This window comes from Capsella rubella, unplaced genomic scaffold, assembly GCF_000375325.1.
Source record: "Capsella rubella cultivar Monte Gargano unplaced genomic scaffold, Caprub1_0 scaffold_7, whole genome shotgun sequence".
NCBI lineage: Eukaryota > Viridiplantae > Streptophyta > Magnoliopsida > Brassicales > Brassicaceae > Capsella > Capsella rubella.
In genome coordinates this window covers 8,102,079-8,124,470 of record NW_006238917.1, presented here as the reverse complement: position 1 = coordinate 8,124,470, position 22,392 = coordinate 8,102,079, and the positions used below count along the sequence as shown (strand labels likewise).

Sequence of the window (22,392 nt, the reverse complement as noted above, 5' to 3'; positions counted from 1 at the left end):
AATCTGTAACTGGTAAATACAGTGTCACATTTTTTAGCTTGTGTTGTGTACTGTAGACTGTAGTAATGGCTTCTTCACTACAGTTTTAAAGGAAAGCAAATATATTTGACTAAAGTAAGCAAAACGGTTCTTAAGTGGTTGGAAGGTTTTGGGTTAAGACTGAGCATCCTAGTTTTGCTTTATACATTTCAAAAATCCAAACCCTCAAATACAAATCAAACCTAAAGGCATGTGTGCAGATAAACCTGTATACCAAAATGGGGTTCTCCAATCTTTTCTAAATCAACCTATAAAATAGCTAACTTCTTCTTCCCAAGGAAGGAACTATCTCTAGTAGCATTAGTTATATGGGACATACAGATTATGTTGGGTTCTCTAAGGCCTCCCTAAGAGAAGAATCTGCTGATGAATCAGATAGACAAGACCGCGCAATCTTGGCCTCTTTGTCTTTGTTATACGCTTTTTTAACATCGTTCTTCAGTTCGTTATATCTCATCCTCTTCTGTCTTCTCTCTTTCACAGAGCCTTTCTCGGGATGCGACATATCTGGGATGTCTTCGTCCATATACTGTTCCATGTACTCATCCAGAACCTCAGAACAAGATGGGAAATACCTCCGACCTGTCTCAACTGCAATGTTGAACGGTTTCCAATCAGTCAATCTGGTGGTCAGAGAATATGAGTTGAAGGGAGGTTGAAAGTAAAGTTCCTTAAAGCTTTTACCTGTTTTCATGAGGGCTTCCATACGTGTAAGCATTCTTTTCGTTTGCACATAAGGCGTTTCATTTAAATCGACTTGACCCAAGTTTCCAGTTGTACCATTTGATGGAGGTGGAATAACAAGACCTGTGCACTCGCTTGTCCCTTCAACATTAGCAATTTGCATAGCCACATCAGCTTCTGCTGGGAAGAACAACTGAGCAAGTCCCACTGCAATAACACATACAATAAAATCCAGGATTTCGATAAGAGCCATCAACTTTAAGATATGAGATATACATATCAAGTGGGACAATACCTCGCTTTTCTAAGTATAACAACCTCATCTGGAGATCCTCGGGCATCGAATGCGAACAAGTGGGTGTATCTCCACTAACCAACGGATTCCTTCTAATTTCCCTTTCCAAAAGATCGATGCATAAGCGGTCTTTACTAGGTTCTTTCTTTGAGTTTTTGGTATAGTAATCTTTTGGCTTAGTGAGTCTCCTACATATATTAACAGCACTGCGCCCATCAAACGTGAAATCTGAAGGATTCGCTCCTTTTTGAATAAGTGATATAATTATTTTTGGCTCTCTACGCATAGCAGCAATATGAAGAACCGTATACCCCCGGGAATTTCTGAAATTCACATCAGCCATATTAAGATCAAGTACCTGGATCACAACATTTGGATCACTGTATGCCACTGCATAATGCAGACCATTGGCTTGGTCTAGAGTTATATCTGACTCAGACAAAAGAAGCTTCATGAGTTCCAAATCATCTGAATCCAATGCCTTAAGTACTTTCCCGGCTCTCTCTAGCGATTTATCCACCACCTCAGGGACGTTCACCGACTTAACTCGAAGCTGTTTGATCTTTTCTGATACTTCGGAAGGAAGCTCCTTTTCGATACAGAATCTACCTAAATCTGATCTTGCCACTCTCTCTATGCATTGATCAAGAAGTTGAGTCAAATCACAATGAAAGGCAACTAAGAGGATCGGAATAACATTCTCGACTAGTGACTTCTCAACATAGTTGCAAAGCCTCCGCTGCATAGAGATAGACACAAAACATCAAAATCATAATGAATCAATAACAGATATATATTCAAGAAATGAATAAAAAATCATGATCTCAGACCTGAAACGATGACACCAGCTCTGGCATTTGAAACACATGCGAAGCATACATCAACTCAACAGCAAAATCAATGGCGGGTTTACAAGAATCATGAGCACAAACCGAATCAACACAAGTCGAAACCTCGATAGGAAAAGACTTGAACCTTCCAGTATAGATATAGTTCAAGAAATGCAGAAACGCCTCGCGTCCCACATTTCCATAAGGCAACAAATCTTTCATCTGATACTTTGGTTTCTTCTCACTCTTACCACTACTTTCTTTATCTTTCTTAAACAAATCAAGAAAAAACTTGCTCCTAGCAGCTAAAACGCATCTATGAACACTCACAGGTTGAGCCTCATCTACGATAATGATCTCTGCGTCAGTGTAGTCACAATCTGGGTTAGTGAGAAGCTGCTCCAAGTTAGAGCTGAGCTTGATCAAACTCTCAGCTTCAAGATTAGCAGGTGAATGATGATTAGTAACAACTGGAGAAGGATTGGATAAGTGAGAAGATGTGAAACTTATAGATGATGATGGCTCCATTGCAGTTGCAGCCATTTTTTCGCCCTCCAACGTAATATCACTCTCAAAGTCTCTATTTTTAATCTTCAAATCCACAGAGATACAAAACCCCTAAATCTAATTCCAATGACAAGTATCAATTGAACAGTAATTTGATCAAAACGTTTCTAAGGTTTTTTGAGGTATGAACAATACAGACAAGATCATAGATACGAAATTAAGCATGCCCTGAAGAAAATATCAGAACTTTACGGAAGAACATACAAATTTCCGATGAACCAATGTGAAGAACAGAGTCAAGCTGAGAAAAAAGACCACCTTTGAGAAATGCTTCAAAAAGTCAACGAAAATGGCGGATGAGAAGAAACCTAGATGAAACTTGAAAACTGAACCAAAATGGCTAGTCAGTTCAAAACCATTCCACAAATGAATACGATCGGAGACGAATTATAAAGATGAATATAAGAATCTGAGAACAGATAGAAGAAAAAATAAAATCAGAGGTTATCTAAATCTAAAGGTGAGAAATAAGAAGAAGACTGACTGGTCTCTGTGTTAAAGTCCTATAAAGAACAAAACAAAACAAAACAAAAACCTCAATAATTTTAGGATAGTTAATCAAGTTTATTGATTATAAATTTATTCTAATTACGAGTCAAATTGCTAATTTAAATATATTGATTGGAAAATAATGAAAAGTAGCCTAAAGAAAGACCAAATAGTAAAAGTCTTTGGATAACAATCTCATAAAGAGACAAATCATCCATCTCTCTAAATTTCATGACGATGCAAAAGTCGTAAGCAATGTCGTCACACGTTGAGGATGACTTGAGTTGGGGTGCAGTGGGTCGATGACGACTTAAATAACGTCAGCTTTTGAAAACTATACACAAAATGAAAAAGTCTATGTGAAGTTTGATGTATGCTATTAATTGAATATATCAAACTGTTTCTTTTTTTTTTTGGGTAGAAATATCAAACTGTTTCTTTGATTACTTGGTAAATAACTAAATATGATGATATCCAAATTCATTTTATGATTAGTTTTTTGCAATTGTAAGTGCTGCTAGTAGAAGAAAAACTAAAGAGAAGATGATTTGGTGTGCTGAGATCGTTCTTGAAAGAGACAATGAGAAAGAGATTTGTGGTAAGGTTATGTGGTGTGACGGTGTGCTTACAGGCCCCAAGTCATGTCGACTCCGAAATCTTCTTGTCGCTACTATTTGATGAGTCTAACATGTGAGCCATTGTTTTGAGTCTTTGACATGGTAAAATATCATTTTGTATATTCACTTTCAAGTTTTTAAGAAACTGCACTCTGTCTTCTCTGCTTTCTAGTTGATGCTTTGATCAATGCTTCACTCTGAACTCACTCACATGTGAAAGTGTTCAGAAACCTACTGATTTTGTAGGCAAACTCACACTCCATCCCATCCTTAAGAATATAGCCTTTACGTTAAACGACATAACACCAAAAATAAGTACATATAAGTCCTTTCTTGCAGCATTTCTAGGATGAAAAATGATCAAACTCATCTTTTTTATAATTGCAAATAGATTCATCACAATTTGTTTTTTGAGTTCATCAAGAATCTAAAAAAACCCCTCCAACAATTTCTTTCGAGAGCGAGATACTCTCGTTTGGCCTTTCCAAAACCAAACCAAACCGAATCCTTAAAGCTATTAAATTACCATTCTACTTCTTTCACTGGCTATTATACTCTTCATAGTAATCATCACTTATAACAGACACAAACCTCTCAAGCCAAGGAAGCTGATGAAGATCTTTCATTGCTGCGTCAACATATGATGACTCTGTACATGGAGGTGGGGACTGATATGAAGTCTGGTGATCACTAAGACTAAACCCTCCACCAGCTAAGAACCTTTGGATCAAAGCTAGCTGAGATCTTTCTTGCTCTGAATAAGCGTCCATTACAGTTGGAATTGTGCTAAATGTGTCCCAAGGCCATTGCTCAACTTCTTGGATTGTGTTTTCCTCTACTGAGTTCTCTTGATCTTCTTCGTCATCGTCCCAAAAAGCGCAAGTGCAACTCTGTTGCCCTTCTCTGTACTCCGCTCCACACGAGTAGCAAAACTCGTGCCCGCACCTGTGAAAACCACAATTTTTGACAATTCATGAGTTAGAATCATAAAACAAAGCAACATTTTCACATCAATACTAGATTTAAACATAGGCAGCAAAAGCAACCCTTAGAATCATATGGTTATAACCATACCAGGATTCTGCGGTTGAAGGGTCACTAACTCACTACAAAGAATGAAATGGTAGTACAAAAAAAAAGCATTCAAGACTAACAATATTTTATTGGATGTCAAAAACCTAAATTTGGTGGTTCATATATGTATAGATACGGAAAACAATGTGTAGCTACAGATCTAAGCGTGTCTTACCGGCATGTCATGTGGTTACAGCCTTGAGCAAGCTCAATCATTATACGGCATTGCTGACACCGTCGCCACCTCTTATACCTTGCCAAGCGGTACAATGTAATATCATCTGGATATCTTTCATCAACCGGAAGAATCTGAAACTCTTCACAACTCATAGAAGCATGCCAAGGAACACCGCAGTCCACACACACAAACCTCTCACAGACCGGACACTCCACACAGCAGCTATTCTCTGACTGAGTAGACGAGCTTGAGCTTGCCCTTCCTGAGGATAGACATTCCTGCGGGTCTAACAGAAAGGAGCAATTGGGATATGGGCAGTAAATCTTGCCATTGTTCTTGCTACGCATATTTGCTTCTTCAAATAATTTGAAAGTAGTGACGGGAAGAAACGATTTGCATTCCGTGGCTAAGAGATAATGCTTGCATTGCACTTGCGGACACCTGATGGGAACTTCTGAAGACTGTACTTTCCCTTCGACGTATGTTTTCATGCAGTGGGAACAGAATTCGTGGCTGCACTTCAATGTTAGCATCATCTCAGACTGACGGTCTTCACAGCAGATCGAGCAGTTCTCAGTTGGTTTTTCCTCATCGAGGTTAGAAGAAACGATTCCTACAGCTACTTGAGCCAAGCTTAGAGATTCATCAAAATCACAGGAAGGACCAAGCTTTAGAACAAATCCATCAAGGTTACTTGTTTTCTCCAACACTCTTTCTCTCAGAGCTATTAAAAGAGGGATTTCGAGCTGCTCCTCACGAGTTATCTGCAAAGCCAATTCATTTAAAAACATGAGCTCAACCCTATAAAAAGATACGAAACCATTTGAAAGAAGTCTCTTCAACAAGCTAAAGAAGAGAGAGGCTTTACCTGATTATAAAGCAATTCGGAGTCGGTTACAGCAACCACAGAGCGGAGATTATTCTGTAAAGCTACCTCAAGACCATCCATTAAAGCTAAATAGGTAGCTACAGACTCTTCAACATAAAATTCCAACTTCTTCTGAACCTGAATGGACTCAAAATCTCCTCTTCCCTCCAACACAACACCAATCCCCGAAAAACCAGAACCGGAATCTCCTCTTTTGGATATCGAAACTCCTTTAAAGAACATCTTAACAGAGAACTCATCATCAAGTTCATCATTTTTCTCCTCCTCTGCAACTTTACCTGAATCATCACTCTCCTTTAACCAAACTTCTTCATCACCACAACAGCTTCTAAACTCCTCCTCCTCTCCTATTTGATTCAATTGAAGCTCCTCACATTCACAAGAAACTTCTTGATTTTCCATGTCTGGATTCAACCCAACTAAACTACAAAAAGATACAAACTTTCTTAACTTAGCAACAAACTAACGAAACCCAACCCGGATCTACAAACTTCATGAAAAAAAAATGTTATAAATCGAACCCATGTATACACATCATCTAATCTCAATTCTACCATATACAGAGAAAGGAAATGGAAAAAAAAAAAAAAAATGAGCTTTGCAATACAGATCACTTACACAGCTAATCTTCACTAAGTTACATTAACAGATCAGCATAAACCCGAGAAAAATTCATTCAAAATACACAGAAAATAACAAAAGAAACAGCTCAATTTGTTGTTGACCCACTAAACACCAACCAAACCCTCTCAATTATTACATAAAAATTTAAGAGAGAACAAAACAAAAGCTAATTCAATTTCAAGTAGCAAAAAAACACCACAGATTTACTAAGAAAGCAAGATCGGCTGAAATTAAAGTATCATTGACCAAGAACAAAAAAAAAAAAAAAAAAACCCCAGAAGGTTTCTCACCAGTGAGAGGGAGATTTACACTTCCGAAAACACTAAGCTAACATCTTCAAAAAGACTCAGTTTTTTTCTCGATGAAAAACAGAAAAAAGCAAAATTTACTTTCTTTGCCTTAGTTTTGGATTGTTCAACTGAGTTTTGTGGAGAGAAAGAGAAGAAGAAGACGAATCATCGGTTTTTTTTTTGCAGAGTTTTTGTTCTCTCTTCGAATGGCGTAAGAGAAAAGTTTTGCTTTTTTTGTTTGTTTCTTTATTCTCTTTTTTCTTTTTAATTAATTAATTTACTAGATTCGGATCCGCGCTACAACGCAGGGGAAAATTACCGGATTTTTAATCCTTTGTACGTTGCGAGATAATTTATTTGTGTTTGCTTTACTTTATTTTGATTATTAATTAAATTCTATCATTTTTAGATTGTATTTTTTGTGTTGGTTTCAAATATGTTCAAAATTATTTAAATTGTATGATTTTAGTTGGATTGTTAATTTTAGAACAATATGTGACATATATATATGTATAAATATTATACTATGAATCATTTTTAAAGTTTAGGGATTGACCCGCGGTACACCGCATAATCATAAATACATGATTTTAACTTGGACCTTTCATGCAGTTTTGTAAAATTGCAAATCTCTAGAATAAACAAATAAAGAGCCAATGATTTCTTATTTCTTATCGTGTTAAAATGTAAAATCTGTGTTTATGTTACAATTTTCTGGTAGCAGAAACTTATTTATATAGATAATATTTTCTTAGAGTTAGGTTAGCGTTGAAAAAAAGATTAGCTTTATCATCAAGCCAGAAATTCGAAACTATTGCCAAATAAATATATTAAAGATGGTTAAAAATGAATTATCCCGTAATTGTTGTGAAGATCATAGTTAATATAGGAGAAAACTATACATCTAAATATTAATATAAGATATTTAAGGAACATTTTGTTTTGAAATATTATGGATAATTTGATAAATATTTTATATTTAATTCATATTTCTGATTTTTAGGTTAATTTGTTAAACCAATATACAAAATCATACATTAATGTATTTTTTCTTAAACAAATTAAGATTAATGTACTTTCCAAAACCGATATTGATGGTTTAATTTGTTAGATTTCGAAATAATATATATGGAAACTGGTATTTAATATCTTTAAATTTTTAGTAAGATACAATTGAAAAATTTCGGGTTAATTTTTTAAAAAAACCCGACCCAAAAAACTTTTGTACTTCTCTTTTACTATAGTAGGGATTGATTTTTCTCTGGGTTTTTTGGCTTCACTTTGCTGTCATTCTCGTACTGTGTTGTAAGTTTTACATTTTTCCACAATGAAATAATTTACTTTCACATTATTAAATCAACAAGTCTTTTAATTTTAAAATATATAGTAAGGAATTTGCATATGAAATATGATTGAACCTGAAATTGAATTGGATTAGACTCTGACCATGAAGAATTATAGCTTAAGAAATCAAAGTTAGCACATGGACCTTGTCTCCTCTTCTCTCTATAGAGAAAACAAAAAAGCTGTAACAACTTATAAAAAAAAATTCTTTTTCTGACTTTCAACATCCAATAGTTATATTCCTTTGAATAAAGATAAGCAAAAAAAAAAAAAGGAAGTACAAAAAAAATGAGAAATTTTAAAATAATTATATTTTGCTGCAATAGAAGACACTCAAGGACAGTTGTGGCAGCAACAAGTTTGAAAATGGAGACAGCAATCATTAGCTTAATTATTTTAAAACTTAATTCAAATGGGAAACAACATGGTGGTGGACTAATTAAGCTTTATCAGCACAGTTTGTGGTGGTGGCCTCTGAAGAAACACTATTTAACAGAGGACATAAACACAACTTATGTGGATTATGATAATTAGACTACTCTCTAATTTAGTAATATCATTTTCTGCTTTTCTTTTGGCAGTATATGGGCCTACTAAGACAAACCAATGCGGCCCAATATCAATTAGATGGGGTACACAGATAGATATTCTCTGACTCGGCGGCTTATATTATTGATTTCATCTAATTTGCTAATTACAAAAACCATAAACAAATTTTGTTGTATGAAATAGCGACAAGTTAACAACTGAATCACTAACTATTAGTATAAAGTTTTTAAACGGTTTGTAACATATTTTAACTAAGTGGTGTCGGTAGTTCAATTTTATTTCAAATTAATTTGGCAATACATTATTTACGAAAGGTCATGTATGGTTTGGCTTGATCCACACCTTCCAGGCTTCTACCAGATGATTAAACAAAGATAGGATAATACAATTTGAAATATTCTATCTGATAATGTACATACATTACATACACAATCAATAAAATCAGGATTCCGATTCTCTCTAATGTAATCTTTTTTCTCTATTGATTTTAAGTCCATTAGTTTATGAATTGACTTCCCAAATCAGCACCGAAAGAGAACAAGCCGGCAAATCTTCTATATAAACCAAATCAAAGACAAAAACATTTATCTCATCAAACATCATACTGTATATTATAAGATATAGTTTTCTATTATACTAATTTATGGCTACTACCAAACTAGCCATGAAGCTCGTTTACATTCTCCTAATCCTATTCACCTTCACCGTATCTCCAGCGATCTCAACGGCCCCGGAAGGTTGTGGAAGCGGCTCGGACAATCCGTGCGTCGATAAGGCTAAGGCATTTCCACTCAAAATCGTTGCCATTGTAGCCATCCTTACGACCAGCTTGATAGGTGTAACGTCTCCTCTTTTCAGCAATTCCATTTCGTTCCTCCGTCCTGATGGAAATGGTTTCATGATCGTGAAATGTTTTTCTTCGGGAATCATCCTTGGAACCGGTTTCATGCATGTCTTGCCTGACTCTTTCGAGATGTTGTCATCGGAATGTCTTAGCCATAATCCGTGGCATAGGTTTCCTTTCGCGGGATTTGTCGCTATGTTGTCCGGTCTAGTCACTCTAGCCATTGACTCCATTACCACTAGCCTTTATACCAGTAAGAGCTCAGTCGGACCAGCGCCTGAGGTGTACACCTATGACATTGATCAAGAGAAGGGGACTCACAATGTAGGTCACAATCACAGTCACGGTCATGGTGTAATGCTAGCCACTAAAGATGATGGACAGCTTTTGCGGTACCGTGTCATTGCCATGGTTAGTACATTTCAAAATAATATGAAACGGTCTTGAATACAACGAAGCATTTTATTACAAAGCATATACTGATTTATATAATTTTATATTTAAACTATTTTTGAATTATCATGATCGTAGGTATTGGAGCTTGGGATTTTATTTCATTCCGTAGTCATTGGGCTATCTCTAGGAGCAACAAATGATGCATGTACCATTAAAGGGCTCATCATAGCTCTGTGCTTTCATCACTTGTTCGAAGGCATTGGTCTCGGTGGCTGCATTCTCCAGGTACTAATTAGATATAAATTCATAATACATAGTTTCTATCTATCTTATATATATATCACTTGGAAATTCTATGTAAAACAGGCAGATTTTGCAAATGTGAAGAAGATCTTGATGGCATTATTTTTTGCCGGAACAACACCTTGTGGTATCATTCTCGGAATTGCGTTGTCAAGTATCTATAGTGGTAACAGTCCAACCGCGTTGATTACGATTGGACTGTTAAATGCTTGCTCGGCCGGAATGCTCATCTACATGGCCCTCGTCGACCTTCTAGCTACGGAGTTCATGGGATCAATGCTCCAAGGCAGCGTCAAACTTCAGATCAAGTGCTTCATGGCGGCTTTGCTCGGCTGCGCCGTAATGTCGATCGTTGCCTTGTGGGCTTAAACACTCTTTCAACACAATTAATGATATTTTAATTTGTTATTCAAGGCGACAAATTCTTTCGTCTTTGTACATTTGAAAAGTTTTTTTTATTTATGGCTGATTCATTTTTTAATTTGTATATTGAGATGTTCACATGGCAATATGATGTTGTAACATTATTAATAAGAATGTGATGTTTACTTTCTTCTTTGGAATGACAGTTATTTAATTATTGGAAATGTTCGTTATAAAAGAGAATAATTAAGTCTGAGACTATACTCTGACACGGATATGTCAATTTTTCAAATTACACTAATCTTGTTCTTCTTGTATAGAAAAATTACTCTATCTTACAATGGTTAGATTTAGAATTCAAGATATTGTATGACAGCTACCAATATTTAACGATGAGAACAGAACCAACAATGAAGATATTTTCATTTTTGAAACAATGAATATATAGTGTGGACACATCAAAGAATGAGGACATATTAAAGAATTTTGAATAGTCCTCAAGTTTACTAATGAGGTTTATTAATATAGATTTAGCATACCCGCTGTCGAAACATACACACTTCTTCTATCCTCAGGTTTTGAATGTTTCTATTTAGAATAATGTTTTACCATTTTCTTTGTCTGTTTTTGTTTACTTGCGCAATTTTTTTTTTTTTAACGAAGTTTAGAAGCGAGCCAAATTAAATAGAGATGTTTCCCTAATATGGGAAAATCTTCCCAAGTTGGTTTTATTTTATGTATTGAAAAGGTTAGAAATCGACATATAAGCATTTTGTCACGTCGGTGGAGTAAGAGTTTGGCACGTTTTGCTTCGTGCTCGTCCAAACCATATGAAAACGTGTGAACTAAACCACACAAATTAGTAATATTGTGAATTCCAATTTGATGCATATTAATTCTTAATTCATTCTTTAAAAATATAAAATTAAAAGTGGAAAATTGTAACCGAAGTTGACTAGCTATGAGGCATGCCACGGAATATTGGGTACATACTCGGCATGGACAGTATCGAATATACCGGATAATATAAATAATTGTCTATTTCTATGTTTTCTATGTCAAAATATTATTTCTTTGATTCTGATGATTACTTTCATGACAATAATCTACCTGATTATGTATTTATACCTTCTATATAACAATGCAAATAATATTCTTTCGAAAAAAAAAGAATCTTATATTACATGAAAATATGTATACACTATATACGAGTTAACATTGAATTAACTTTATCCATGTACTAAAAGGATAACTAAATTACTAATAACCATAAAACCCTAAGTCAATAGTCCCATATATAATCTTATTATTTTATGTGTGTAGTATTTTGAAAACTATGTAATTAAAGTTACGAGAGAAAATCAAGTATTATAACTCAATTGATAAAATAATTTAGCAAAAGCTTATAGTTCGTCGCTTCGAATAGGTTTTTAAGACAAGATACGTGGTGTGTGTTGGGTGACTGGATTGCAAAAACCATACACTGAGCACGAGCTCGTCACGTGTGATGTTGTGCTCGGCTGCTCATAGCAATGCTATTAAGTATTAACCTAACTAAACTTAAAAAGTTAAAATAGTACTTAGCAAGATTTAAAGTAAACGTTTGTGAGAGTTGACTAAATACAGAACTATTGAAGACGCATGGGGTTGACTTCGACCGCTCCACAAACAGCATGAACAATGCATTTAAACGATAGTATTCATCTTTTAATGTTGGGGGACAAATATAAACTATATGTAACAAACAAACAAAAAACCCCGAATAATTGAGAATATGGTTACATCAGCGCAGTAGACAATTCCATGCACGTGTACTCATCCGCTAAAGCCAAAACTCCCAAATTCCATCCAACGTAATATGAAAAATTGAAAATACTTAAAACAAACTACCAGGGCCGGTCCTAGCCGATATGTGACTTAAAGCATATTAAAAAAATGAGGCCTTTCTATATAAACATTAAAGATAAAAAGATCAGTATTAAACACTCAAAATATGACTAAAAATTATTAAATATAGTCGATGAAAAAAATCACTAAAAATTGTTACAAAATAAAACGATCTAGTTTACTTTGCTAAACAAAATTCAACCTTTCTAACTTTCTTTTCAGCAAATTCATTGATCAGCTTCTCATAGTTGAGATTTTCAACCATATTCCTCTCGATTGACATCATTGCTAATCCATTCAATCTGTCAACGATGGTACTCTCTATTTGTCGAAGAGATTAGTTTACCTTTCTTCCTTTTTTCCTCTAAATTATTGTTATAGTTAGATTTGTGTTAGTTTAATACTTAGCAAATAAAATCTTTATGTTAAAGTAAATGAAATTGCCGTGTAAAAAAAAGGTATGGAGATAATTTAGAAATGGATAGCTATGAAAAGATATTAACTTGAAAAGAAAAAATAAATTATATGTCTTTGATGAGATTTGAACACTAGACTTGCAAAACTAGCTCACCACTCAAAGTTTCAAACCACTAGACCAACATCATGTTTTTATAAGTGTGACCTTAATTTTTTTATATAAAATGTGGCCTAAAACAACTGCTTTAGTTGCCTTACCAAAGGGCCGGCCCTGCAAACTACCATTGCAACAAAAAAAAAAAAAAACTATATAAATATATTTATATACCTTATCAAATTTCGCTCATATAAAATCTCTAAATTTAGATGTTAAAAAAGAAAAAGAAAAAAAAATCTCTAAATTCCATGAAATTAGGTGAATTAATATAATTTAGGTGATTTTCATAATTCTCCAATTTATTTTTCTCGTTTCACACCTGAAGCAAACGAGTAATCAATTGCTTATCTTCCATCATCGAGAATAAATGGCATGGAAACAACCGGCACACATTACTATATAAACCGACTCATCTAGTAACTCCAAAGTCACACAAACAATATTTAACAATCTAACCATACAAAACTCCAAAAGAACAAAAAGAGAAAACAAAAATGGCTTCAACTTCAACACTTCTCATGAAAACAATCTTCCTCGTACTCATCTTTGTCTCTTTCGCAATCTCTCCAGCAACTTCAACTGCCCCGGAAGAATGTGGAAGCGAGTCAGCGAACCCGTGCGTCAACAAAGCTAAGGCTTTGCCTCTCAAAATCATAGCAATCGTAACTATCCTCATTGCAAGCATGATTGGTGTTGGAGCTCCTCTCTTTAGCCGTAACGTTTCGTTCCTCCAACCAGACGGCAATATCTTCACTATCATTAAGTGTTTCGCCTCAGGGATTATCCTCGGAACCGGTTTTATGCACGTTCTTCCTGATTCTTTCGAAATGTTGTCATCTATATGTCTTGAAGAGAACCCGTGGCATAAGTTTCCTTTCTCCGGATTTCTCGCTATGTTGTCGGGTTTAATCACTCTAGCCATCGACTCCATGGCCACGAGCCTCTACACAAGCAAGAACGCCGTTGGGATCGTTCCCCATGGCCATGGCCACGGTCCCGCAAATGATATCACCCTACCAGTTAAAGAAGATGATACCGCAAATGCACAACTCTTGCGATACCGAGTCATTGCCATGGTTAGTACATACATACATGGAAATTAATTGACCATATATCAGTTTAAATGACATATCATTGTATTTAATATTTATGGATATATAGGTGTTGGAACTTGGGATCATAGTTCACTCGGTGGTCATAGGACTATCTCTAGGAGCAACTAGTGACACTTGCACCATAAAAGGACTCATCGCAGCTCTTTGCTTCCATCAAATGTTTGAAGGCATGGGTCTTGGCGGTTGCATCCTCCAGGTTAATAGAAATATCTATGAAAAATTTTACTTTTCGTCAAATGTTAATATATATACAAACATCTAATGTTAAAGATCATTTTCAGGCTGAGTACACGAATATGAAAAAGTTTGTTATGGCATTCTTTTTCGCGGTGACAACACCATTCGGAATAGCGTTAGGGATCGCTCTATCAACAGTTTACCAAGATAATAGTCCAAAAGCTTTGATCACTGTTGGACTTCTCAACGCATGCTCCGCTGGATTGCTCATTTACATGGCGCTTGTTGATCTTTTAGCTGCTGAGTTCATGGGACCTAAGCTTCAAGGTAGCATCAAAATGCAGTTCAAGTGTTTAGTTGCGGCTCTTCTCGGGTGCGGTGGAATGTCTATTATCGCCAAATGGGCTTAGATAATTGAAATCATGTGGATGTCATTGTCGAACCAAAAACCGTTTTAGGTTTATGTCTCGATTCTCTATCGGTTTTTTTTTATTTTTCCCCCCTTACAAAGACTTGTGTCATTGCGTGGATCTATCACACTTTAAAGAACATGTCTTTTGGTAGATATGTAAATGTGATAGGTCATGCGTATCATAGTTTTCTTACCTTCCTTTTCTTTTGTCAAGGTGATTATAGTTCATATCGTGTAATGTTTTCGTATCACATATATAAAAATAAATAACACTTTTTGTTGTTTTCAAGCTAAGTATTTAAAAAAAAAAAAAAATTTACTATGTAATCTACATATCTGGTAAAGCTACATGCCAATAATTGGAACATTAGTCATAATCACATATAGTATATGCCAGTATTGGTCCATATTGTCAATCACTTGCATTGCGCACCATACTGCTTAAATTCTCAATTTTATTTATGTGTATTATTATTACTAAGGTGTGGTTGATTCTGCAAGTTGATTTTAGTATTTAACTTTAAGAAAATGTGTTCGAAGTTCGAACCGTGCTCTGTCGATAATTCAATATTTCTAACCAGTTTAGCCAAATTCCAATTATTATATATGTATGCTCCTCATTGGAAATCAAGTCAAAAGTTTAAACAAACAAAGGACATATATATACGCCTATCGGCCCATTTATGAAGTCGGCCCATTGTTGATCAACTAGCTCCCTCTTGAACTAATTTCTGTAATAACCCTACCAGAGTTATCATGTAGGCACTCTCGTTACTTAATTATCCAAATCCAAGTAAAAACATATATTTGTAAAAAACCAAACTATAAATTTCATTTGTTTCTATTCGAAATTTTTCATTGGAAAAAGAAAAAAAAAAAAAAAAAAAAGATATTAGATAGAGACATGGTATGGTATGGTTTCTTGGACGCGTGCATCATCGTAACACGTGAATCCACCACATCGTCGTCGTCTATATTCATAGTTTTGCGTACTTAAGAAAATATTTGGATATAGCATCCAAACTTTATGAAGTTTTTTTCCTTTTGTCTATACATGCAACGCACATGATATGTATCAGTATGACTGTATGACCCAAATCTGAGATACTTATTGCACGACAACTATAATGACCATGCAATATAACTTAGTCGAGTGGAGAAATATGATTTCTTTTTTGTTCATACATACATGGTTGTGGGCGGTTGGAAAACACACGTAAGGTACTTCTGTTTTCAAAGCTCTCACGAGAGTTCGAATGTCATGTAATAATAATTATATATAACATACTTCCAAATTAACGTACAACCAAAGAAAAAAGACAATACTGCCAACTTATCTGTAAAAAGTAGGACTCTCCTTTCATTACATATCTATTTATTCGTTCAAAAATAGTGGAGCGTGAGGAATGGCCAAGAAATAAGAAAACCAACGATTTTGGAAGAATATATTACCCTTCACTTTACATGTCTTGTCTTCAGATTCTCTTATCTAACTCTTCAGTTATTCTGTCTTTTAAACAAGTTTGGGTCTTTGATTCTCATATTTGAAATTCGAAATCGCCATGAATATATATATATATATATATATATATATATATATATATATATATATTAACCAACAGTTTTGGGTCTTGGAATTTTGTCGCTTTAAAGATTTGTTTGTTGTTGTAGTCACAAGTTAATTTAATATAAGTTTGGTTGCAAAAAAAAATAAAATAAAATAAACTAGAACTTCTGTACAAACATACTAACAATTTACAAACTGTTATCAACATATCTTAGATAGATTAGGCAAACTTATGCCAACTGTTAACAGTAATACACAATATGTGAAAAAATATCAGAATCAGCTCATTCAAAAAGTTGGCCGGACGTAGATAGGCTCGTGGTCATGGAATCAGTGGATAGAGTGCTAGACCCGATAACATAGCCATAAATTCCCTAAAGAAAAACTTGTGCCACCACTAATTTTCGTTTTGATCTTCTTGGAAATAAACGGTAGATTAACAAATTTTAGTTCAACTGATCCATAACAATGCTACGGGTCTAGTCACTCTAGCCATTAGCTCCATGGCTACGAAAAGTAAGTTGACAACTTTCCGAGTACGAATACGATCATATTGGATACTCGTTTTACCTGATTCTTTTGATGTGCTGTTGTCATGTGATTTGTAATATGGATCCTCTATAACTAATATCGATGTCGTAAAATAAAATATAAACCTTATTAGGTTAAAGTCATGATTTTCTATCGATTCACAAAAAGACTTGCGTGCTTATCATGGTTGGATGGATGATTGCTTCCTCTTGTCTTTCTAGTTTTTATCTTATCACATTATGGTGGGATTTTTTTCTTCCATATCTCAAAACTTTAGTACTAACAATTAAGAAATATAAAGCCTAATATAGATGGGGTGTATATATAGAAGAAGTTTTCGAACAGCCCATTTGAGAAGTCGGCCTTTTTACAGTTTCACTACTTCTAGTAAATTTTGTTGTGTGTTATTATTCGGATGATCGGATCTTCTGATTTATGCTAAGCTTGGAATTGGTACTATCGATTTGAGATATAAAGAGTCTCATTAAGAAGTAGAGTCAATCCTTGCTCAAAATCTCTGCAAATGTAGAATCATGCTAAATATTTAGTGATAATTTTGAATATAGAGAAATTGTATAAAATATGATATTAATGTTTAATATCTAATTTTTAAATATCACAATCACTTTATTTTATTTTCAATATATGCTAAGAAAGTGGTGTTTTACCCAAAACAAAACGTGTGATGTTCAAAGGTCCTTGTGTTGTATGTTTGATATTATTCTAAAACAAACGATAATTATCCTTTAGAATACAAGATATTTCATTTAAGATCTATAAATTATAAAACTCTGAAAAAACTATATAGTTGATTTTAATAGTCCCCTCAAATAATGTCACCATGTTTTTTTTCTGATTCACCTTAAATAATTAGAGATTTATTCACCTTTTAACATAAAAGCAAAAAAAAACAAACTGACAATCCAAATACATAAATGATTTGTAAAACTAAATTTATTTGACGAATCTCTAGTTAGTTAACAATATTTTTGTAACAATCTCTTAACTATTATTTTCTTATAAAATCTAAAATGTCAAATTTTTTCCAACTTGTCCAAACTAGTATAAACAAATAAAAAAGATAGGGTTAGGTGAATATGACATAGAATTTTGAGGTGAGGGTAATAATAAGTAACTATGTAGTATGTACATGTAGGGGCATGGCCAAAATCAAGAAAGCAAGTATGGGAAAGAAACGAAGAAGACATGGAAAATTGTGTTTTCAACTCTCTCTTTAAAATAATTACTACTCTACTGTACGAATCAATCTCAGAGTCGTACCATATTCATTTTGGGCACTATTTTTGTACTCTACGTGCTATTATAATCCCAAAAATTTTAATTGATGATTCCTAAATTCGAAGAGAGAAATTAATAGACTAAATTATTGGATAGAGACATGGTAACGTTTCTTGGACGCAATCATCGTAACTCGTGAATTCATTCACACATCGTATTCATCGTTTTCTAATTTTAGTGGGGGGTATTGTATTTTTTTTTTTTTTCTAGACATGCACTGCACATGATATGATCCGAATTTGAAATATTTATTACACGACAACTATAATGACTATGAACTGAAAATGTCGTTGAGGCAATCGAATTCAGACTCTTTCTTTAATTTTTTCTTTTGCTTATTTTTTTAAGTTTCGATAGCGAAGTATTATTATGATTCTTCTGGTTTTTATTTTTATTTGCGGTGTTGGAAAGATAAAAAGGAGGATACTGCCAAATTACAATAGTATAATATCTATAGATCAATATATATCGGACACATTCTAAAAAGTCTATAGCTAAAAAAAGGAGTTGGATAATTCAAAAACTCATGTGATCAACTTTGAGAATAAGCAACTAAACAACGGTGCAACTTCAAAAGAACTTTCGAATAATTTACTTTTCAAAACAATTTTCGAATCTTGAAAAATTCATTCATAAACCTTTTTTTCTTTCTTTCTTCTTTTCCCATATATAACGAGAGGACGAGCGTTTAAATTCTCTTCGACTAAAACTATTTCGTGTGTTTTTCGCAATTTCCAGTTTCGGATTCCATTGAAGTCGTACGAAAAATTAAGAATAAACCACTTAATTACGAAAAAGAAAAGAATTAATTTGCTATTTCTTTGCGACTTTAAAAATCCTAGGAAAATATAACTACAATATAAATTAAATTGTAACGAACGGGAAAAAGAAATAAAGAAGATGGTCAAGAAGACGACATGTTTACATGCACACTAGCGTTCATGACCGAATCACAAACCGGACAAGTTCGTAACAAAGCCGAACCACCACAAACCGTACACAAACACAAATGACGACAAGGTAACACCAACACACTCGCTTCTCTCTCACCGCACCGTTTACAACCTCCACTAACCGCCGTAACCGCTTCACCACCACCAACACCAACACAACCGCCGCCACCATCACCGCAACTTCCACAACTCGACTCCGCGTCGTCTTCTACAGTGGGTGAAGCGGTTGGAAACGTTTCGAGTTGAGCAAGAACATGGTCTAGGTTTGTCCGAAGATTATTAGCGTTTGCTTCGTTGGTCTGAGCGATATCACGCCAAATCTGGTTTTCAACGTAGAGACTCTTGACACGCTCTTGTAAAACCCAATTGAGGTTCCTAATCCTCACGATTTCGTCGTCTTTCTCTTTCAGTTTCTTGGCTATAGCGTTTTGAACCGCAGACGCAAACATCCGCGTTTGCGTTTGTTGCCTAGCTTCAATCTCTATTCTTAGCTTCTCCGTTTGCTGAGCTACGAACCTATCGATCTCCGTTTGTTGTTGGTTTTGGATCTGAGATACGAACTCAGCGTTTATCAACGACGGTGGAGACGAGTCAAACGCTGCTACGGACCTCCGTTTAACCGCAGGCGCGAACTGAGCGTTTGAGTCGTGATATTGAAACTCTCGCGGCCGTTTTGTAGACGTTGGAGGGACAGTAGTGAAGTTGTAAGAAGTGAGAGGAGTTTCTGATTTGATGATGAAGTTAGGTTTTGCAGCGGTGAGACAGTCTCCGGTCATTACCGGAACTTCTCCGCCGGCGAGATTAAACTCGCCGTGATGATTCATGTTTTGTTGGAATTTAACACAATCTCTGCAAATAACACCGAAGAAAAGAATGATTACCAAAGAAAAAGGTTACAGAAAAATTTGTTTTCGAGGAAGATAAAGATTTTGATTTACCTGTTTGGTGATATTAACTGAGAGAAAATGTTGGAGTGATGAGCGTCAACAGCCATTGTTGTTGTTCAAAGAGCTCCGAGAGATTCTGAAAACAAAGAGAGGGAGAGAGAGAGAGAGAGAGGAAGAAGAGGGAGGAGGAGTTGTGGCGACTGGTGAAGAAATCTATGGGATTGGCTTTTATTTAAGGGGAGAGAAAAAGTCAATATTTTCAATTTTATTTTTTTCTATAAATACACATTTATTGTTTTTTGCTTTGAATAATTATCAAGTCAAATATAATAGTGATTTTTATGGTTATGATTACCATATTTGCTTAGAAATTTTAAAGTCTTAATAAACTAAATGTTAATAAATTTAATTTTTATGGGAAAAAGACAATATTATGAGCTTGAATAGAATTAAAAATATATAGAAATAAAGCTAAAATACATTTGATTTTTGATTTATTTTTTCTACCATATACTATGTACTATCTTTCTTGAATTTCGCAATATTGGGCATGTAAAAAGTAACTTTTGAAAAAATATTTATTTCTATTTAATTGATGCACCCCCTCATGTATGTTTCCTTAGCAACAGCCACATAAACGTATGTAACAGTGAGCTTGACTAGTCAAAGCACCATTATAAAATTAAATAATAGTATATATTTATAATATTTTCCAATATTTATATAATATATATATATATGATATATACAATCTAGTAGGAGTACATTTTTATCAACAACAAATCCATGAGGTTGGTTTGAATTTGGGTAATAAATGCCACAATATTTTGTATTTATTTTAAGAAATCAAAAATTGAAAATAATAAAGCTGTATTTCCTATATAAAAAAAATTACATTTGTAAAAGCTGTTTTTCATTTAGTACAGTGTATTGTGCTTGCATAAATTCCAAATTAAACTCTCTTTTTAGTCAAACCATATCTAATCTTATTAATTTTGCTTTTTATTGTAATAACTGTAATAAATATCAAAGGATATCAAACATGCATATTCTTTTATCTTTCAGTTATTTTCATATTTATTTCAAAATTTTAAAACCATCCCCATGAAATAACTTTTAATTACTTTTACCATGAATTCATGATCAAGTTAAAGTTACATGTGGCAAAACCTCCTGTTTTATGTTTGCCATGTCATGTTCCACCGTGGCACATTAGAGACCACTACTATATTACTTTTACTTCTTTTTTTTACATCATTTAGCGGTGATTAAATACTTAATGATAAGGGCACGAAACAATTTACAAATTAATATCTTTTTTTTGTGTGTGTGTGTGTGGTAAGAATAGTAAAAAAGAAAAAAGAAAAAAGAGGATGTGTAAAGTTGCACGTGCGAAACGTGTGGGGCCATGATGTGAAGATTGAGGCCACGTACAAGTGGGACCAAGAGAACCTTTTTGTTTTTTTTTTTTTTAATTGTAATAACAAAAAGAAAAAAGATTTATTATAAATAGTAATAATTTGTTGTTTCGGTACCACCAATTTTGTTTGCTTCTTGACTTGTCGTCTCGTCGCTTTTAAAATTATTAGTTTCTTTCTTCCCTTATTATTATTTAATTAAAGAAATAATAAAAAATGGGGGAATGATTCGATAATGTTTATATAGTACGGACAAGTAGGTCTTGTCATAAAACTAGTGAGAGTGATTTCTTCGGTTGTAGGACAGGTCGACCACACGCTTTATTAACCCCAAAATAAAAAAATAAAAAATAAAAGTATTTTCCTTATTTTCATCTGTTTTATTTTTAAGTCGTTAATGTTCTTCTTTTTTTAATATCCACTAAACGTTATCTTGATGCGAATCTGATGTTTTTTTTTCATACCTTCTTTTCATGCATCATCAATATTCATGTTTTGTCGATAAGTTATTTGTCGAAATATATTGGTGACAATAATGTTCGCACACATTACATAATTCATGACAAACGATCGCATTTTCATCTACCAAGGATTGTGTACCCAACGCTTTACCTATCTATGTTTGAATCAACAATGAATTTTATAAGTGGTAATAGTTTTTGTACAATATGGGGTTATTAGGAAAAAAAAAGAAGTACAAAATTATATGAACATAACACGATTGTTGAGGTCCCTTGAGGATAAGCCAAACTCGTAGAAAAAGACATCTTCGGTTGTCTTTTCTTTCTCAACTTCATTTTTGTATTTTATATCTTTGTCGACATATTCGTTTGTCTATATATATAATTATTTCTCGATTTTTGCTCAAATGTCAGCAACTACGCCTAACATCATCATGCATACTAAACCCCTTGTTCAGAGCTTTTTATCATTTTTTTAAAAACAAGACTTATTTGTCCCATTATACGTTTTCGTTTTCATTTTCAGTTTATATTCTATATGTGTTTGATTTGTAATATTAAATATTGATTTTATTGAGTTAGACAAACGAACGAGCTTAGATAGATGCGGACGTATGTGCAGAATTCTTGTTTCGAAGGAAACGTGACATGATGAAAAAAAATTATTTATACATTAAATAATCAACTAGTGTGAATTGAATTTTAATCTTAGTATATATAGTCGTCAAACGCATAA

General features: G+C 34.0%; 5 protein-coding genes across 8 annotated transcripts; 2 read left to right on the top strand and 3 right to left on the bottom strand.

Annotated features, from left to right (window-relative positions):
* Positions 1-146: 146 nt before the first annotated feature.
* LOC17878012 (regulatory protein NPR4) lies at positions 147-2,902 on the bottom strand. Of its 2 annotated transcripts, none has more exons than XM_023779419.1 (4): positions 2,674-2,902; positions 1,849-2,472; positions 1,019-1,757; positions 147-930 (listed from the first exon to the last, which is right to left on the bottom strand). In XM_023779419.1, exons 2-4 carry the CDS (start codon positions 2,389-2,391, stop codon positions 362-364), a joined length of 1,851 nt encoding a protein of 616 aa, XP_023635187.1. In that variant the 5' UTR covers positions 2,392-2,472; positions 2,674-2,902; the 3' UTR covers positions 147-361. The 2 variants fall into 2 exon arrangements, with proteins under 2 accessions (XP_023635187.1, XP_006285143.1); XM_006285081.2 differs by having other exon boundaries at positions 147-630; positions 724-930; positions 1,849-2,899.
* An 886-nt stretch (positions 2,903-3,788) lies between these two features.
* LOC17879803 (E3 ubiquitin-protein ligase dbl4) lies at positions 3,789-6,775 on the bottom strand. 2 transcript variants are annotated; one of them, XM_023779046.1, is made up of 4 exons: positions 6,577-6,775; positions 5,642-6,086; positions 4,771-5,537; positions 3,789-4,466 (listed from the first exon to the last, which is right to left on the bottom strand). In XM_023779046.1, the coding sequence occupies exons 2-4, from the start codon at positions 6,062-6,064 to the stop codon at positions 4,061-4,063; spliced, it is 1,596 nt and encodes a 531-aa protein (XP_023634814.1). In that variant the 5' UTR covers positions 6,065-6,086; positions 6,577-6,775; the 3' UTR covers positions 3,789-4,060. The 2 variants fall into 2 exon arrangements, with proteins under 2 accessions (XP_023634814.1, XP_006282583.2); XM_006282521.2 differs by having other exon boundaries at positions 5,642-6,081.
* A 2,337-nt stretch (positions 6,776-9,112) lies between these two features.
* Positions 9,113-10,507, top strand: LOC17878967 (fe(2+) transport protein 2). Of its 2 annotated transcripts, XM_006284834.2 has the most exons (3): positions 9,113-9,724; positions 9,845-9,994; positions 10,076-10,507. In XM_006284834.2, the coding sequence occupies exons 1-3, from the start codon at positions 9,113-9,115 to the stop codon at positions 10,379-10,381; spliced, it is 1,068 nt and encodes a 355-aa protein (XP_006284896.1). In that variant the 3' UTR covers positions 10,382-10,507. The 2 variants fall into 2 exon arrangements, with proteins under 2 accessions (XP_006284896.1, XP_023635242.1); XM_023779474.1 differs by having other exon boundaries at positions 9,845-10,507.
* Positions 10,508-13,286: 2,779 nt separating this feature from the next.
* LOC17879559 (fe(2+) transport protein 1) lies at positions 13,287-14,829 on the top strand. The gene is made up of 3 exons (XM_006285647.2): positions 13,287-13,912; positions 13,998-14,147; positions 14,233-14,829. Exons 1-3 carry the CDS (start codon positions 13,331-13,333, stop codon positions 14,536-14,538), a joined length of 1,038 nt encoding a protein of 345 aa, XP_006285709.1. The 5' UTR covers positions 13,287-13,330; the 3' UTR covers positions 14,539-14,829.
* A 3,895-nt stretch (positions 14,830-18,724) lies between these two features.
* On the bottom strand, positions 18,725-19,994 carry LOC17878159 (E3 ubiquitin-protein ligase BOI). The gene is made up of 2 exons (XM_006282397.2): positions 19,829-19,994; positions 18,725-19,739 (listed from the first exon to the last, which is right to left on the bottom strand). Exons 1-2 carry the CDS (start codon positions 19,882-19,884, stop codon positions 18,842-18,844), a joined length of 954 nt encoding a protein of 317 aa, XP_006282459.1. The 5' UTR covers positions 19,885-19,994; the 3' UTR covers positions 18,725-18,841.
* Positions 19,995-22,392: the final 2,398 nt, after the last annotated feature.

Coding starts and splice junctions, on each gene's coding strand:
- LOC17878012 (XM_023779419.1), bottom strand. CDS start 2,391: ATGGCTGCAACTGCAATGGAGCCATCATCATCTATAAGTTTCACATCT. Junction 1,758..1,848: donor AGCTGGTGTCATCGTTTCAG/GTCTGAGATCAT, acceptor ATCTCTATGCAG/CGGAGGCTTTGCAACTATGT. Junction 931..1,018: donor GTTATACTTAGAAAAGCGAG/GTATTGTCCCAC, acceptor GTGTTATTGCAG/TGGGACTTGCTCAGTTGTTC.
- LOC17879803 (XM_023779046.1), bottom strand. CDS start 6,064: ATGGAAAATCAAGAAGTTTCTTGTGAATGTGAGGAGCTTCAATTGAAT. Junction 5,538..5,641: donor CCGAATTGCTTTATAATCAG/GTAAAGCCTCTC, acceptor TTGGCTTTGCAG/ATAACTCGTGAGGAGCAGCT. Junction 4,467..4,770: donor TGTAACCACATGACATGCCG/GTAAGACACGCT, acceptor TGGTTTTCACAG/GTGCGGGCACGAGTTTTGCT.
- LOC17878967 (XM_023779474.1), top strand. CDS start 9,113: ATGGCTACTACCAAACTAGCCATGAAGCTCGTTTACATTCTCCTAATC. Junction 9,725..9,844: donor GGTACCGTGTCATTGCCATG/GTTAGTACATTT, acceptor TCATGATCGTAG/GTATTGGAGCTTGGGATTTT.
- LOC17879559 (XM_006285647.2), top strand. CDS start 13,331: ATGGCTTCAACTTCAACACTTCTCATGAAAACAATCTTCCTCGTACTC. Junction 13,913..13,997: donor GATACCGAGTCATTGCCATG/GTTAGTACATAC, acceptor ATGGATATATAG/GTGTTGGAACTTGGGATCAT. Junction 14,148..14,232: donor TTGGCGGTTGCATCCTCCAG/GTTAATAGAAAT, acceptor GATCATTTTCAG/GCTGAGTACACGAATATGAA.
- LOC17878159 (XM_006282397.2), bottom strand. CDS start 19,884: ATGGCTGTTGACGCTCATCACTCCAACATTTTCTCTCAGTTAATATCA. Junction 19,740..19,828: donor CAGTTAATATCACCAAACAG/GTAAATCAAAAT, acceptor TGTTATTTGCAG/AGATTGTGTTAAATTCCAAC.